The sequence below is a fragment of the Oratosquilla oratoria genome, chromosome 15 (assembly GCF_046742065.1).
Source record: "Oratosquilla oratoria isolate Oo_2021 chromosome 15, ASM4674206v1, whole genome shotgun sequence".
NCBI classification, from domain to species: domain Eukaryota; kingdom Metazoa; phylum Arthropoda; class Malacostraca; order Stomatopoda; family Squillidae; genus Oratosquilla; species Oratosquilla oratoria.
Window position 1 is genome coordinate 11379145 of NC_134791.1, and position 17114 is coordinate 11396258.

Consider the following 17114-nt stretch of genomic DNA (forward strand, 5'->3'; position numbering starts at 1 on the left):
GAATGGAGAACGAGAAAGAGAAAGAAATAAAGAAAGGAAGAGCAAATGAAGACGCCGAGAGAGGGAGGAGGAGAGGAGGACGAAGGGGGAAATAACATCCGATGGAAGAAGAAGAAGAGGAGGAGGAGGAGGAGGAGGAGGAGGAGGAGGAAAGGAAAGAGAAAGCAAGACACTGCGAAGGGGGGGGGACAGAGAAGGGGGGGAAGGGGGGAGGAAGGGGGAAGGAGTGAGGAATGGAAATGGTGTACTGACAATGAAAAACAAGAACACAGGGAAAAGAGAAAGATAAGAAAGTAAGGTTAGAATATCCAAGACATGAAGAGGAGGGGATGAAAGGGAGAGGAGAAGAGAGAGAAAGGAAGGGAAGAAAGAAATGGGAAGAAGAAATAAAAAATGTGACGGGAGAAAGAAAAAAAAAGAAAGAAAAAGAGGTGAGAGAAAGAGGGGAATGAGGGATGAGGGGAGGAAAGACAAAGAAAAGGGAATGAAAAGGGGAAGAAGGGGAGAAGAGGGAGATAAGGACACCCACGAGGGGAAGAGGGGAGGAGGGAAGAAAAGGGGGAAGAGAGAAGAAAGAGAGAGAGAGAGAGAGAGAGAGAGAGAGAGAGAGAGAGAGAGAGAGAGAGAGAGATGCGACACGAAGAGGGAGTGGCAAGGGAAGGTAGAACGATGAGGAACGATGGGAATTCACGGCCAGAAGAGGGGAGAAATTCCAGAGGGGAAACGAGGGCGGAGAGAGAGAGAGAGAGAGAGAGAGAGAGAGAGAGAGAGAGAGAGAGAGAGAGAGAGAGAGAGAGAGAGAGAGAGAGGGAGAGAGAGAGAGAAAGAGAGAGAGAGAGGGAGGAGAGTGGAAAGAGAAGAGAGGAAAGAGGGAGGAAGCGAAGAGGGAGGAAGAGCACTGGGAAGAGAAGTGAGAGAGAGAGAGAAAGAGAGAGAGAGAGAGAGAGAGAGAGAGAAAGAGAGAGAGAGAGAGGAAATAAGAAAAATTATCAAAATAATGATGAAACAAAAATAAATGGCATTGGCGTGGGAGGAAACGAACTCTAGGTAAATCCCTTCCAGTTATTTTTCTGGCTTAGCCACTCTTTTGCTCTCTTGCCTTTCTTTATTTCTCCGTTTCTATTTTATTCTATTTTTACATTTTCTAATCTCAATATTTCTATAATTAACACCATCACCATTCTTCTTATTATTACTATCATTATTATTATTATCACTATTATTGTTATTATTATTATCACTATTATTGTTATTGTTATCAATTATTATTATTATTATTATCATTTTCATTATTATTATTACTATCATTAATATTATCATTATCATTGTTATTATTATTATTATTATTTGCCATCCGACCTTGTTATAGACCAACAGGTCTCCTGTCAGCTTTCTTATATTGCGATGCATTGTAGCACACTGTGGCACACTTGACTCATTTGGTTCTGGCTGCCAACAGGCGGTCTCGAGCAGCCGGGGACAGGGGCGGCGTCCAGCGCACCAAGTGGGCTTTCGGGAAAAGAGGGACAAAGGGGGAAAAGGGGGACAGAGAGGGGAAAGGGTGGAAAGGGACAAAGGGGGAAAGGGGAGAAAAAGGGACAAAGGTGGTAGGGGGAAAAAGGGGGAAGGGGGAAATGAGGGACAAAGGTGGGGAAAGGGACAGAGGAGGACGAAAGAGGGGAAAGGGGAAAAGAGGGAAAAGGGGGGAAAGGGACAAAGGGGAAAGGGGGAAATAGGACAAAGGGGGAAGGGTGAAATAAGGGACAAAGGTTGGAAAAGGGGGAATGGGACAAAGGAGGGGAAAGGGGAAAAGAGGGAAAAAGGGGACAAAGAGGGAAAAGGGGGAAAAGGGACAAAGGGGGAAGGGGGAAATGAGGGACAAAGGTGGGAAAAGGGGGAAAGGGACAAAGGAGGGGAAAGGGGAAAAGAGGGAAAAGGGGGGAAAGGGGGGAGGGGGGAAAGAGGGACAAACGGAGGGAAAGGGGGGAAGGGGAAAAGGGGAGGACAAAGAGAGGAAAGGGGGGAAAGGAAGGAAAAGGGGGGGAAGGGCCTAAGGATGTTATTAGCGTCTCGGTGGGGCCTTAACGAGAGGCGAAAAGTGGCGAAAAATTTTACGACGAAGAGGAGGAGGAAGAAGAGGAAGAGGAGGAGGAGGAGGATGGAAAGGTGGAAGGATGGGAGGAGAGGGAGACTAAAAAGCTATAGTAGGAGAAGGAAAATTTGGAAGAGAAAAGAAGAAAAGGAGAAAATGAGGCGAAGGGGGGAAGAGGAGGAGGAGAAGGAGGAAGAGGAGAAGGAAGAGGAGAAGAAAGAGGAGTGCCAGGCCGAGGAGGAGGACGAAGAGGAATAGGAGGGGGAAAAAGATGAGGAAAAAGATGAGGAGGAACAGGAAGAGGAACGATGGAAAAATAAAAAATAAAAAACTGAAAAAGGGACAAAGAGGAAGAGGAGGCAAAGAGGAAAGGGTACGAGGATGAAGAGGAATAAGTACGGAAGGAGTAGGTTGGAGACATCAGGTAAGCATGGTAGGAAAGGGGGGGGAGGGCGAAGAACAATGGGAGTGGGAGTGGGAGCGGGAGTGCAGACCATAAAATGGGAAAGCTGGGAGAATGAGGAGTCTCGTGAAGAAGAAGAATGGGAGGGGGAGGGGGTGGAGAAGACGAAGGAGATGAGGAGGAAGAGGGACTGAGGAGGAACGAGGATGGAGGGAGAGGGAAAGGAGGAGAAAGGGAAGGGAAAGGGGAGGAGAAAGGGAGGGGGAAAGAGAAAGGGAAGGGGAAAGAGGAGGAGAAAGGGAAAGGGGAAGGAGAAAGGGAAGGGAAAGGGAAGGAGAAAGGGGAGGGAAAGGGGAGAAGAAAGGGGAGGGAAAGGGGAGGGAAAGGGGAGGAGAAAGGGAAGGGAAAGGGCAGGGAAAGGGGATGGAAAAGGGAAGAAGGAAAAAGGGAAAGGGAAGGAAAAAGGGAAGGGAAGGAAAAAGGGAAAGGGAAGGGAAGGAAAAAGGGAAAGGGAAGGAAAAAGGGAAAGGGAAGGGGAAGGGAAAAGGGAAAGGGAAGGAAAAAGGGAAGGGGGAGAAAGGAAGAAAGAAGGAGTTATATGGAGTTACATGGACAAACGAACAACAACAGAACCTACTGGGGAGGAGGAAGGAAAGGGGGAGGAGGAGAAGGAGAAGGGGAAGAAGGAAGAGAAAGAGAAGAAGAGAAAGGAAGAAGAGAAAGAGAAGAAAGAAAATGGGAAGGAGGAAGAGAAAGAGAAGGAGGAGAGTGGGAAGGAGAAGAAAGAGAAGGGGGGAAGAAGAAGTAGAAGGGAAAAGGGCGCAGAAAAAGAATGGGGAGGAAAAGGAGAAGGAAAAGGTGGAAAGGGTGAGGACAATGAGGAGAAGGAGAAGGATGAGAACAGTGAGGGGAAGGAGAGGGATAAGGGGAAGGATGAGAACAGTGAGGGGAAGGGGAAGGATGAGGAGAAGGGGAAAGATGAGAACAGTGAGGGGAAGGAGAAAGATGAGAACAGTGAGGGGAAGAAGAAGGAGGAGGAGGAGGAGAACAGTGAGGGGAAGGAGAAGGATGAGGAGGAGAAGGAGGAGAACAGTGAGGGGAAGGAGAAGGGTGAGAACAGTGAGGGGAAGGTAAAGGATGAGGAGAAGGACAAGGATGAGAACACTGAGGGGAAGGAGACGGATGAGGAGAAGGAGAAGGAACAGTGAGGGGAAGGAGAAGAATGAGGAGAAGGGGAAGGATGAGAACAGTGAGGGGAAGGAGAAGGATGAGGAGAAGGAGAAGGACGAGAACAGTGAAGGGAAGGAAAAGGATGAGGAAAAGGAGAAGGATGAGAACAGTGAGGGGAAGGAGAAGGTTGAGAACAAAGAGGGGAAGGAGAAGGATGAGGAGAAGGAGAAGGATGAGAACAGTGAGGGGAAGGAGAAGGATGAGGAGAAGGAGAAGGACAAGAACAGTGAAGGGAAGGAGAAGGATGAAGGGAAGGAGAAGGATGAGGAAAAGGAGAAGAATGAGAACAGTGAGGGGAAGGAGAAGGTTGAGAACAGTGAGGGGAAGAAGGATGAGGAGAAGGGGAAGGATGAGAACAGTGAGGGGAAGAAGAAGGATGAGAAGGGGAAGGAGAAGGTTGAGAACAAAGAGGGAAAGGAGAAGGATGAGAAGAGTGAGGGGAAGGAAAAGGATGAGAAGAGTGAGGGGAAAAAGGATGAGGAGAAGAAGGATGAGGAGAAGGATGAGAACAGTGAGGGGGAGAAGGATGAGGATAAGGAGAAGGATGAGAACAGTGAGGGGAAGCAGAAGGATGAGGATAAGGAGAAGGATGAGAACAGTGAGGGGAAGGAGAAGGATGAGTAGAAGGGGGAAAAGGAAAGTTTGGGGGGTGGGGAGGGGGACGGGAGGTGTAGGTCCTCAAGTTGTCGGACTCTAAGTGGTTTCTCTTGCCAGAAGAAAGAAAGAACGAAGGAACGAACGAAAGATTCTTCAGGTGAGTTCGAGGAGCTGCTCGTGGTCCAATCGACCTCAGGAGTTCCTCTGCCCCACTCAACCCATCTGTGCCCGTCGTGACGTCATGCCAGCTGGCGCCGAGTGATTTTATTCACCTTAAAGGGGACTCCGGGTACAATAGATTGAAACTCTCTAGGTTAACGGGGTAACCGCCTAACCGCGGGAGAGAGGGATGACTCTTTATCCATAAGAGAGCTGTGAGAAAAGAGTAAAGAGGCCACAAATAGATGTTGGGTGGGTGAGGGGTGGCTGTCCCACCTCTTTATATGGGGAAAGGGCCTTTGGTATATGTATGGATGTTGAAATATAACAAATATATAATTATAATAATAAAAAAGATAAATAAATAAATCAACTAATATCAAAGCATGTATGCTAAAATAAACAAATAAATAAATAAATAAATAACAAATAAACTAACATCAAAGGATACCACACAACTACCGAAGAACTTTATGACACGACTGTACAGTTGAATTACAAGATTCTGAATCACTGTATATTTCATAATACAAATGAAACAATGCAATATCTCTTGGTCAGTAATAGGTATATTTTTCAATACAAAATTTGCATTACAATGCATGATATCAGAAACAAAAGGCTCAAGATTTTTGTGACAGGCTGTAATTTTTTCCCAAAGATGGAAGGTCTGGAAGCAAGAGAGAGAGAAAGAGAGGAGAGGAGAGAGAGAGAGAGAAAGAGAGGAGAGAGGAAAGGAGAGGAAAGAGAGGAGAGGAGAAAAAGAGGAGAGGAGAAAGAGAGAAGAGAAAGGAGAGGGAGAGAGAGAGAGAAGGGGAGAGAGGAGAGAGGAAAGAGAGAAGAGGGAGAGAGGAGAGAGGAGAGAGAGCGAGAAAGGGGAGAGAAAGCCGAGAGCGAGAGAGAGAAAGAGGAGAGAGATGAGAGAGAGAGAGGAGAGAGAGGAGTGGGAGAAAAAAGAGAGTCGACATATATAATGACCTGAAGAGGGCTTTCACGCGCAAATGGCCTGGGAGGACAAAAGATCCCCTGGCGCAAGGAAGACCTCGGCTCCAGTAGGGGGGGGGGGGCGGACATTTGTACAACATTAACGCCTTTAGTCTTGATTCCTCACTCCCATCCTCCCTCCTCCCCTCACCCCTCCCTCGGCTGAATAAAATCGTCTAACACCAAAGAGGCTTCGGGAGGGGTTCCCCAGGAGGCGCCGAACTGTGACTAAAGCCTTTGGTCTGTATGCTTAGACTGCCAGGGCGAGTTGTAGTTATTGATAACTGTTGGATTCGAACCCGGGTGTTACGCGGTACGAAACAAGATGGAAGCCAGCGTGCCACAGCAACAAAGGTCGCTTACTCTTGGAGAATGTGTGGTTAAAAAAGTATCTTTACTACTGTTGGGAAATGGGACATAACGCCAACAAAGGCATTCATAACCTCCCACTGCGTCTTACGACCTGGATGTTTATTTTGCTCGCCGCCGACGGATTTATCTATTCATTTATTTATGTATTTATTTATTTATTTATTTTTATACCTGAGGGAAGCCACTTCCGCAGTCGGAGGGTGAACAAATTCTTTAAATTTCCCACAACTGAGATATTTCAAGTGTTTCGAAATCCTTCATATTCATCTGTAACTATATATATATATATATATATATATATATATATATGTGTGTGTGTGTGTGTGTGTGTGTGTGTGTGTGTATGTGTGCCATATCCACAACAGAGTGAGAATAAGAATGAGGGAACTAGACGTGGCTAGCTAGCTAGCTAACTTCATCGCACAGTGGAGGTGGTGTGATGGTTGTCATAATGACCTGTGCATCACCTACAATGTGTGGTCAAATGTCTCCCCTATCTGTGGTCTATCTGAATGTGAAATCAAATGGCCACATATTCAAGCATATCATATGCTTGAATATGTGGCCAAATGCCCCGTTACGTACGTATGCGTGAACGTGTTGTCAAATGTCCCCCTCTCTACCTATAGTATGTCTGAATGTGTTTCGAAGTGTCCTTCCTACCTATGGTGAACCTCAATGTGTGATTAAAGTATTCTCCCCTCGACCTATCATCCTATGGTATGCCTGGATGTGTTTCAAAGTATCCCCTCTACCTATAGTGAGCCTCAATGTGTGGTCAAATATCCCCCTCTCTACCTATGGTATGCCTGTATGTGTTTCAGTGTTCTCCCTACCTATAGTGAGCCTCATTGAGTGGTCAAGTGTCCCCCTCTCTACCTATGGTATGCCTGTATGTGTTTCAGTGTTCTCCCTACCTATATTGAGCCTCAGTGAGTGGTCAAGTGTCCCCCTCTCTACCTATGGTACGTTTGGATGTGTTTCAAAGTGCCCCCCTTCCTATAGTAAATCTCAATTAGTCAAATGTCCCCTCTCTCTACCTATTATATGCCTGAATGTGTTTCAAAGTGTCCCTCCGACCTATAGGAAGCCTCAATGAGTGGTCAAGTGTCCCCCCTCTCTATCTATGAGATATACCTGGATGTGTTTCAAAGTGTCCCCCTACCTGTGGTGAGCCTCACTGTGCGGTCAAGTGTCCACCTACTCATGGCTTGGATGTATTTCCAAGTGTCCTCCTACCTATGGTAAGCCCACTGAACTCCGTTCCCACATACCACTTGCATCATATGAACACCATTACTTCCTTCAATACTGAAGTTGTCACGAAAAATGAATGAAATAATCCGGCGGCAGCCAGGAAAAGAACCACCCGGTACGGAAGAAAAAAAAATTAATCGAGTTAAGCCATAACGGCACCCATAGTTTCTATTTTATGTCAACTTGTTCCCTGCATTATCACAGCATCTTTTTTATTCCTATTCCTGTTTTTTTTCTTTTCTTTTTATTTTTACAATCAGCAGTGCTCTTGTTATGTCTGATCAAAATCCTAATTTTATTACCAATATCCCTTTGTTGTTCTCGTTGTCTTCGTTATTGTTATTTGTGTTTACTGAGCCTATCCTTGGTTACCAAAGTGTCCAGGGACAATAAGCAACGACACAAAGCCTCAGAGAGGACCAAAGGACCAAGTAGATTAAATTTCAACCTAACGAGATTAGTCGTGTAACTTAAGAGTTATCTCCTTGTAGCGACGGCTGTGTTGCAAAGCCTCCATTCGAGGGGTACTGTACTCTATTGTATTCGTTGTCCTCAAGCTATAACTTCATCGGAAGCCAAACAGGCTCCCAGGGCGCGTGACAATCACTAGTACCCCTTCACAGGGGACTTTGGGCTCACGTGTCGAGTACGATACCGACAGCACCATCGCAGGAAGCGGTCAACCTCCTTTAGGTAGCTTTGTGATCCAATTTGAGCTCTGGAGTGATTCATCACAGATCACGTGCGAGACTCGTGATCGGCAATTATTCCCTTCCAGGCGAGCACTTTCGACCAATAAAAAAGTAAATTTTGACCAATTTTCTTGATTAAGTTGACCTGGGTTACTAGGTCATCTACGAAAAATCTACGGGTAAATTCCGTAAGTATATAACCAGTGAAGTTATCAAAATCCTGTATTCTTATGTTCCTCTGTTGTGGGCTTTGTGGACCCGAAGAGGGCCGGGGGAAAGAGGGTGAGGAGCGTACGCCAGGAGGTGCTGAGGAGCTGCGGCCGAATCTATTACTTTTGTCCTATGCGCTTGGACTACTGAGGAAGTTAACTGTCACTTGTTGGGAGTCGGAGAGAAGTGCGGGATTCGAACCCACAAGTTAGAGAATGCGAGAGTAGTACCTTTCCGACTTCGTCACCTGCGCACCGAGGAAAGAAAAGATGATACAAAATACATTATGAGGGCAGGGGGGGGGGGGCGGGGAAGGGGGATTCATTTAAGCGTAATTAAAAGAATAATTTATCCGTCAAATGACAAAAGCGGTCGTGAAAGTGGGAGGGAGGGATGGGGAGGAAGGGGGGGGCGGGGAGGGGTGAGGGGGGACTAAATGCAGTAATGACAACATTAATGTGGAGAGCAATTACGTAATCGCGGTAACCGCTTCATTACAGTGGCTCCCGGTCTAGATGCCTGCATGGCAAGCGTCACGTGATTTAAACACAGCTGAGGGTCGGTCCATGCCTCGAACGGGGTCCTTTGGCGACCGAGACCCCAGAATGAAATCGGGTGTCCCCCCCAAAAAAAAAAAAAAAATACTCACAATTTGAGACATTTCGTAATGTTGTTGAGACTAGCTAAAATGGATGTCAACCCATCATATAGATTTTGAATTAATTTCACTCAAAGGTGAATTTTTCATCTATATTGCCAATGTCATCTGTGACACTTGCAAAAAGTGAGACGCCCTCTGGACGACACATACAGCAGACTTCAGGACTGTCGTTAGTAACTGAAAGATCAATGTTCCAATGGTCCAAGTCTGAAAATACGCGGTCCCAACTTCCCCCTTTGAAGCCCTAAAATTCCCCCTGGGGTGAGGGGGGGGGGAATCCCCCCATGGTCGAAAGCCCTTGGGTTAAAGTTGACACAGAAACAAGACACCCAGGTCAGATGAGGTCAAGGAAGAGGGAGGGGGAGAGGGGGAGAGGGGGAGAGGGGAGTGCAGCGACACATAAGGATTTGATTTCCCTTCGGTGAGAGATGGGAGGGACACGAGGGGAGGAGGAGAAGGAGAAGGAGGAGGAGGAGGAGGAGGAGGAGGAGGGACGCGAACGGGGAGGAGAGGAATCACAAAAGGGGAAGGAAGAAGGAGAGAGGCTTAAATAATTGAAACGCACCTTTCTCTATCTCCCTGGCTGTCTACCTTATTCCCTTGGTCCTCCTAACCCCTTCCCCTCTCTCTCTCTCTTTCCTTCCCCTCTCTCTCTTTCCTTCCTCCTCTCTCTCTCCCTTCTCCCCTTTGTCCCTTCCCCTGCCTCTCTCCCGCTCTCTCTCAGCGTCTTCTCATTCTCTTGTTTTCTTCCTCCCCCTTCCCCCTTATATCCCTTACCATGCCTCTCTCCCTCTCTCTTTCTCTCAATGTCCCCTCATTCTCCTGCTCTCTTCCTCCCCCCCAGCCTCTCTCTCTACCTCTCTAGCTTTCTATTCCAAGAGTTCTATTTTCAACTGCTTGAAAGCATGACGGGGGGCGGCGGCTTCGGCCCCGCAGCTAAAAATTGTTGGATCGATCGAGGGTCCCGTTTCAGCGTGAATCATGAAGTTCCCTCAAATATCAGGAGCCACAACAACCCCACATTTCAGGATTCAGTGCAGCACACGTCACAGCATCCATCTCCCCCATTCCCCCGTTTTTCAAAACCAGGCGGGAGATTTTCTTTGCTAATGTTGCCAACGGGGTGCTCTGCAATTATTCTGTCAAAGTAACACTGAAATGAGGCACTTGCCTGCGGCACCTCTAATGTCCAGCACTTACCGGGGATCGAAACAGGATCCTTCCGCGTTCCAGTCAAGAACGCTGTCCACTGCTCCACGCAAACTCCTAAAAAAAGTTTGATGTCACAAACTTCTCCCAACGGAAGGCTAGGGCGGTGCCCCTTACAGAAGACTTTGTAGCGTGGAATTTAATGAACCATGCCCTAGCGTCAACTTCGCCGGTGGCAGGATTCGAACCGCCATCCCCCCTCGACCTTCGCCGGAAGTAACGACGCCCTAACCCGCTCAGCCAGCTAACTTCCCTACTAAACGGTATAAATATCATTACTATATAATACAGAAACATTATACATACTGATATATTATATCCATCAGTGATCTGCTATGATTGCACTAGATGAACCAGAAACCGTAGGTTTCCAGTCAATAATCAGAACAAACTCGTCTTCCTGATCAAGGTTTCTGACCTGCATGGGACAGGTTTCTGTAGCAATGCGGGTTACCGACTTTTAGCCTAATTTTCCTTTGCGTATGCGTCTCTGAGGTCCTTGTGGCACCGCCTCACATTAACATAAAACATTCCTTTTCATGCAAACTGCAAAGCCGAAATGAAAAGGCCAAAAAAAAATCCCATGAAATGCTCTTTGAATGTAAGACGCGAGAGCCTGTTTAGTTTAACCCTGACTGGACCCAAGTATAAATAACTGAACCTCTTGCAACAAGAAGACTGTGCTACGTTCACAGGCATGTATATACATACATACATGCATGCATACATACAAGCATACATAAATACAAACATGCACTCATACATACAAGCATGCATACATACATACAAGCACGCATACATACATGCAAGCATGCATAAATATAACTGTGTGTGCATGACTGCGTGTGTGCGTGTGTATGTGTGTGCGTTTACTTGCATTTACCTAACTGTAATATAAAGATTAAACTCTGTTCCCGAGCTGCTTTCTTACGTGGGTGCGTTTTTTATTTATTTATCTATTTCTTATTTACTGCACTATTCCAGACTTAACCCATCTCTTTACAATAACGTTCCTAAAATTCAATACACATAATCGCTTGTCCATAGCCAGAATAAAACCCTTCAAGGGCGCCACTAATAGAAATAGTTTCACCACTTTAACTAAAACGTTATGCCAAACCGCTTGACGAAACAAGAGATAAGAGTCTAGACTAGAGGTTCTCAAAGTTAATTGCTCAGCGGCGCACTAATGACACATCTTGGGCTTTGACGGCGCATCAACTCAACAGTCAGGATAGTGTAAGTTTGATACATATTCCACTGACACACAAATACACATTTGGTATAATATTAGAACGAATATGTGCGTGCATGTGTGTAATAATAATAATAATAATAAATACACATACCTATCGATAAAAACTTATGCGGCGCACTTACGGGGTAGTCGCGGCGCACAGTTTGAGAATCGCTGTCATCGTAGCCTGGGGGTTTATATAATTTATTTCATGTGCCGAGTAGCGGTTCGGTTCCGATCTTGGCATGCCCTGAATGAAGTCCTAGCCCATAAGGCAAAGGTGACTGTCTCAATCGCAGCTCAGCGCTTCTCTTCTTCTTCTTGGAAGCTCCAAAGGAAAGAATCTAATTGGGCAATTAGACTACCAGGTTCAGCGAGGTGATTAAGACGAAGGCTAAGGGAAATGAGTGTGAGGGGTGATTGAGCCAAGGTAAAGACGCCTCAAGTTGGCTACGGACATAATTACAAGTCCCCATGCGGTCTCCCACCCATCAGCCAAATGTCATCATTTCAATCGTGATTTCTGCTTTGATGTATTTCGTTGCTCACGTTTCCCGCTGAATGAAATCGCCAGACGGAACCAGGAAAAATTATCAAGTGCATCAAAACAAACAAGTTACATAAATAACTTACAATCAATGACTCCTCTTCGGTAATGACATTTTATTCTACAAGTTGGTCCAGAATAAATAAATTAGAAAAATTATGATTTTTTTTTTTTTCAGTACTAAGATTTCTTTGTTTTGCCAACAGGTCGAGCCAGGCAGGCGAGGCAGCCTACAACTTCTCACTCAAGGACCGTTTCCGAAAAACGCACAAAAGAGAGAAAGAGAGCAACTCCTCTCGAGCTCCCGACCACTGCCGCCCGTCACCAGCAACGCCCGTGCTCCTGGTCAGTCCACAGGTTCCCCACTGTTCCCTAAAAGGGGGCCCGGTTTCACCAAAGCCATTCCAAATCCGAACCCTAACTTCGGGATGGGTCGCCCGAACCCCAACTTAGGGATGGGTCGCCCGAATCCCAACTTGGGAATGGGTCGCCCGAATACCAACTTGGGGGTGGGTTGCCTGAATCCCAACTTAGGGATGGGTTAACCGAACCCCATGGAAATTGGTCGCCCGAACCCCAACTTGGGAATGGGTCGCCCGAATTCCAACTTGGGGGTGGGTTCCCCAAATCCCAACTTAGGGATGGGTCATCCGAACCCCAACTTAGGGATGGGTCGCCCGAATCCCATTTAGGGATGGGTCGCCCAAACCCCAACTTGGGAATGGGTCGCCCTAATCCCAACATGGGGGTAGGTCATCCGAATCCCAACTTAGGGATGGGTTAACCGAACCCCAACTTCGGGACAGATCACTCCAATTCAAACATTGGGACGGGTGACCCGAACCCCAACTTGGGGAAGGGTCACCCGAACCCCAACTCGGGGACGAGTGACCCGAACCCCAACATGGGGACGGGTGACTCGAACCCCAACTTGGGGAAGAGTCACCCTAACATGACGTGTTCCGGTTACCGGTTCCGTAGACCGTCCGGGAGTGAGGATTGGGTTTCACGACTGTCCCGGAACCATCGGTCGAGGTTCCCATTCCGGGGTTGCCCGGTTAGCGTATAACTACTGGACCACAATTTCTCTATATTGATTTCATCCTCTTACCTTTATTTTATCTGTTATTTATTTAATTATATTTTCTTCTATTTTATCTAAATCGTCTGGGATTAGATCGAGTAAAATCCTACATAGGCGTGTATGTGTGTGTATTTACCTAGTTGTATCTTACGGGAAGGGGAGCTATGCTCGTGGTGTTTCGCCTTTGGATCTCGCAGTGTCTAGTATGCTCTTAAATTCGCGTATGTTTTTTGTACGCACTAATGTTTTGTCCAGTGTGTTCCAGATTGAGTGTGAGTGTGAGTGTGTGTGTGTGTGTGTGTGTGTGTGTGTGTGTGTGTGTAAGTAAAATCATCTGATATTACAAAATCTACGAAGGCGTCACCGCATTGAAGAGCGTTATTTCTAATTCCTCCGAAGGGAAGGAAAGGGAGATTCGGGAAACCGTGTTGAAGGGGTTAGGAGACCTTCGACTTTTAACTGGAAATTAAATAATACAATAACTATTATACAACTCTCCCCCAAGTGGAGCGTTAGGTTTCACCCCGTCCTCGTCAGTCCGAGTACCTGGGGACGATTCCCAACGACCACCAGAGGGAGAGAGGGAGGGAGGGTGAGGGAGAACCATGGCGGCTTCGGCCGCAGCTAATGACCTCCTGACGTAGACTCCTCACTGCATTGAAAACCCCGTTGCAGGATCGGCTTCTGGAGACCCCAAGGACCCCTGCTAGGACTCCGTCCCCCTGCGAGGAAGGACCCCGGAGGCGCCGCCATGGCCTCCAACTGCTCCTCGCCCTCAGACGACAAGAGCGTCACCCAGGAGTGGCTCGAGACGATCCTCGAAGGCTACCACCGGACAGTCACTCCCGGGGCCGAGCCCCAACTCAAGGTGAGGAGGAGTCTCTCCATTTTAGAAATAAGATGAAGTAAAACAAAATAAAATAAAATACGACAAAAAAATTCTTAAGAGAGGAACAGTTGTGTGTGTGTCTGTCTGTGTGTGCGTGAGTGATTGTGTGTGTGTGTGCGTGGTGTGTGTGTGTGTCTGTGTGTGCGTGAGTGATCGTGTGTGTGTGCGTGAATGTGTGTGTGTGTGAGAGAGAGAGAGAGAGAGAGAGAGAGTATGTGTGTGTGTGTGTGTCTGCGTGCGCGCGTAATATACACTACAGTATAACACAGCTTCAGGGGAGGACTGGACCCTCGTTTGAACTGGGTCACGACAGACCGAGCCCCCCTTTTGGGTTCCACATTTATCATTAAACTGGTTCTGATATGGTTTAAGACTTAAACCCCAGTTAATTGTGTTTATCCCTGAAGTGTTTAACCTGTCGAGAATAATTTGGGAAACTCCTGACCTTTATATAATGCATGATATCCGTACCCACACCTACTTAATTAGTCTTGGCCAGATTAAATACGTAACAAGTCTACTTCATAAATATCTAGCGAAATTAATTACTTACACCAGTTCGAAGAGCAAGAGAGAGAGAGAGAGAGAGAGAGAGAGAGAGAGAGAGAGAGAGAGAGAGAGAGAGAGAGGGGGGGGAGAGAAGAGAGGGGGAGAGAAGAGAGAGGGTGAGGGAGGGGGAGAGAGGGTGAGAGAGGGTGGAGAGAGGTGGAGGGAGGGGGAGAGAGGGGGGAGAGGGAGGTGGAGAGAGGGGGGAGAGAGGTGGAGGGAGGGGGAGAGAGGCGGAGGAAGGGGGAGAGAGGGGGAGGGAAGGAGGAGGGAAGGAGTGAGGGGGAGGGGAGGAGTGAGGGGGAGGGAGGGGGGAGAGAGGGAAAGGGAGGGGGAGAGAGGGAGAGGGAGAAGGAGAGAGAAGGAGAAAGGGGGAGAGAGAGAGAGAGAGAGAGAGAGAGAGAGAGAGAGAGAGAGAGAGAGAGAGAGAGAGAGAGAGAGAGAGAGAGAGAGAGAGAGAGAGAGAGAGACAGAGAGATTCTTTATGATTAGGACCACCCTGACTTCCAATGACCTTCCTCTCTCCGCCCTCCTTCCTCCACCTTCACGGATATAAGCGCTGGTAAACTACAGCCCATAACTTAACATATCAACTCCTCCGCAGGTTCAGAAGTGGGCCATCACGCCGGGATGCAGCGACGGCGATGGGTACCTCTCGGACATCCTGGCCCTCGACGTGACCTACACGGCCGACGGCGTCAGCAACCGCCTCCACCTCCTGGCAAAGCTCCTGCCCCAGGACCCCTTCAACCGCGCCTTTGTCATCGAAACGCAGTTCGACCTCCGGGAAATAAAATTCTACAACGAGGTGAGTTCGGTGATCTGCAGGTGGTAAGGACTGGGGACTGTCGAGAACGGGGATGGGGGAACTTCCTCTGGCTCACTACCCTGGCGGTCACTTTCTTCCATTAGAAACTGCAATTCCACTTGAGTTTCTGGTTAATTTTATCTTGCTTACTGGTTTATCTATAGAATCTACCGATAATCTTCATAATGATAGCGACTGAAGTTATTCAAATCCTTCTTTCTAATGGTAGAAAGCGTTTGCTAGGGGTGGCGAAAGGTTTCTTAAGTACGCCCCTCAGTCTCCTTAATGTATCCAGGCACAAGACCCCTGTCAGGCTACCTCTCTTATAAAGTGGAAAAAGTCTTTGATATTGATAGAAGAACTCTCTATTTTTTACACTATTTCCCATATCTTTTCACACAAGGTCAGCTACCAACAGGAGACTGTTCCCGTCTTCCTACTACTGTAAGCTGGTAAAACAGAAACAATTCCACACTTATGCACAAAAGACAGCCACCCAACAGGAAGTAACACTTCACCCCATACTATTCAACACATAATGGAAGACTGCATTATACACAATCATGCATGCAAACAACACAACATACACTCTATAAAGGATTTGTGGGAAAACCCTGTTTTGGCCGTGGCATTCTTTGGGGAGAAGGGACTGCTCGGACAGACAGTCTGTGGAATGACAACAACAACAACAACAACCTAACATTTCTTCCCAGAGATCTATGGGAGGACTTGAGGAATACCACCAGCCAAATGTGGTGCATTGGTTTCTAGTCAGTGAAACTCAAGGCAACAGATATTATTATCAAAATATCTTCATATACACTACATTCAACTCTGATTTCATAGCCTGGTTATCCCTGATCAAAAACACAAACAAAAACTAGACTTCATACTGGAAACAATGGTTGACAACCTCCAAAGTATCCCTCAAAATGGAACCAAAATTTCTTTTTTTTTTTTTTAATAAAACAGAAATTCAAAACTTAAAGAAGCTGATAAAACAATTTGAGCACTAAACTAGAAATGCCACAAATAGGCTACTGTGAAGGAAAAAATACATTGTGCATATCTTAAACACAAAAATAGGCATGCAGCCTTCACAATTAACATTCAGTTAACTGAAGTACAAACATTTGTAGGATACTAGTTCATTTCAGCCAAATTGTCACCTTAAGCATATTGCCTTTGGATATTGCATGAGCAAATAATGGGGAATGCACTATATATAGCAATACATATATGAGAAATCAATTAATATAGAGGAAAAGGATTCCTCCATGTTCAAGATCAAGTAAAAGAGAGAACCACAAATTTGGGGCCCTATGAGAGTAGACTATCAACTTAAGAAATTTAAAAGATAGCTCTGATTATAGTACATACCTGTACTGGGCTGAAATGGTTGAAACCTTCCAAAGCCAAACATTGCTGTCCGTGTGGATCTGTTCCATACGGGAAGAAACGTATTGTAAGCAAAAGTAATCCATAAGCAAGTTTTACAGGACCGTCTCAAAATCCTTAATGTCCTGTTTCTTTGTTTACTTCGAACATGAACAGCAGTTTCTTTTGATTTCTCTATATATGTAGGATAACTATCACATTCCCATTTGTTATATTGTTAACCAACCAGACAACCATCAGGAACTGGATGGAAAGGATATGCTCAATTACTGATGGTTTGGCTAAGATTGTAAGTGGGTTTGCACTACCACACCCAAAGTGGAGATGCTGGATATAATTTCATAAAAACCCCATATGATTCTATTTGTTTTCATATTCACCCCAATCAATTTATAGTTTGGAACATTGTTTATTGCTGAATAATAAATAAAAAATAAATAAAATAAAATGATATGATGATATGGTTTAATAATAAAATTAGAAAAAAAAAAAAGTATCGCAAAGCACAAATAAATACTTTAGAATACATAAAGTATGGTACTGTATATAGAAAATACTCGGCAATGAATGTTTACATGATGAAATTCATGTGGTGGTTAAATAGCTTTTGAACATGGTTTTCTACTGATCAATTATCCTCACATTTGCTCAGAACAGGGCAAAATATCAATAAATATCACTTGAGGAAATACTCAAACAAGTTACTTCTCATTTATCTTGTGTCCTTCTGCTTAATATG

At 46.0% G+C, this 17114-nt stretch overlaps 1 protein-coding gene across 2 annotated transcripts in view; it reads left to right on the forward strand.

Annotated features, from left to right (window-relative positions):
- The window catches only part of LOC143033287 (uncharacterized), a 149510-nt gene that overhangs the window by 126637 nt on the left and 5759 nt on the right, over positions 1–17114 (forward strand). For both annotated transcript variants that reach the window (XM_076198551.1, XM_076198552.1), the window contains exons 3-5: positions 11857–11995; positions 13410–13602; positions 14774–14977. In XM_076198551.1, coding sequence (XP_076054666.1) covers positions 13486–13602; positions 14774–14977 — 321 coding nt within the window. In that variant the 5' untranslated portion in view covers positions 11857–11995; positions 13410–13485. The remainder of the gene's footprint in view (positions 1–11856; positions 11996–13409; positions 13603–14773; positions 14978–17114) is intronic.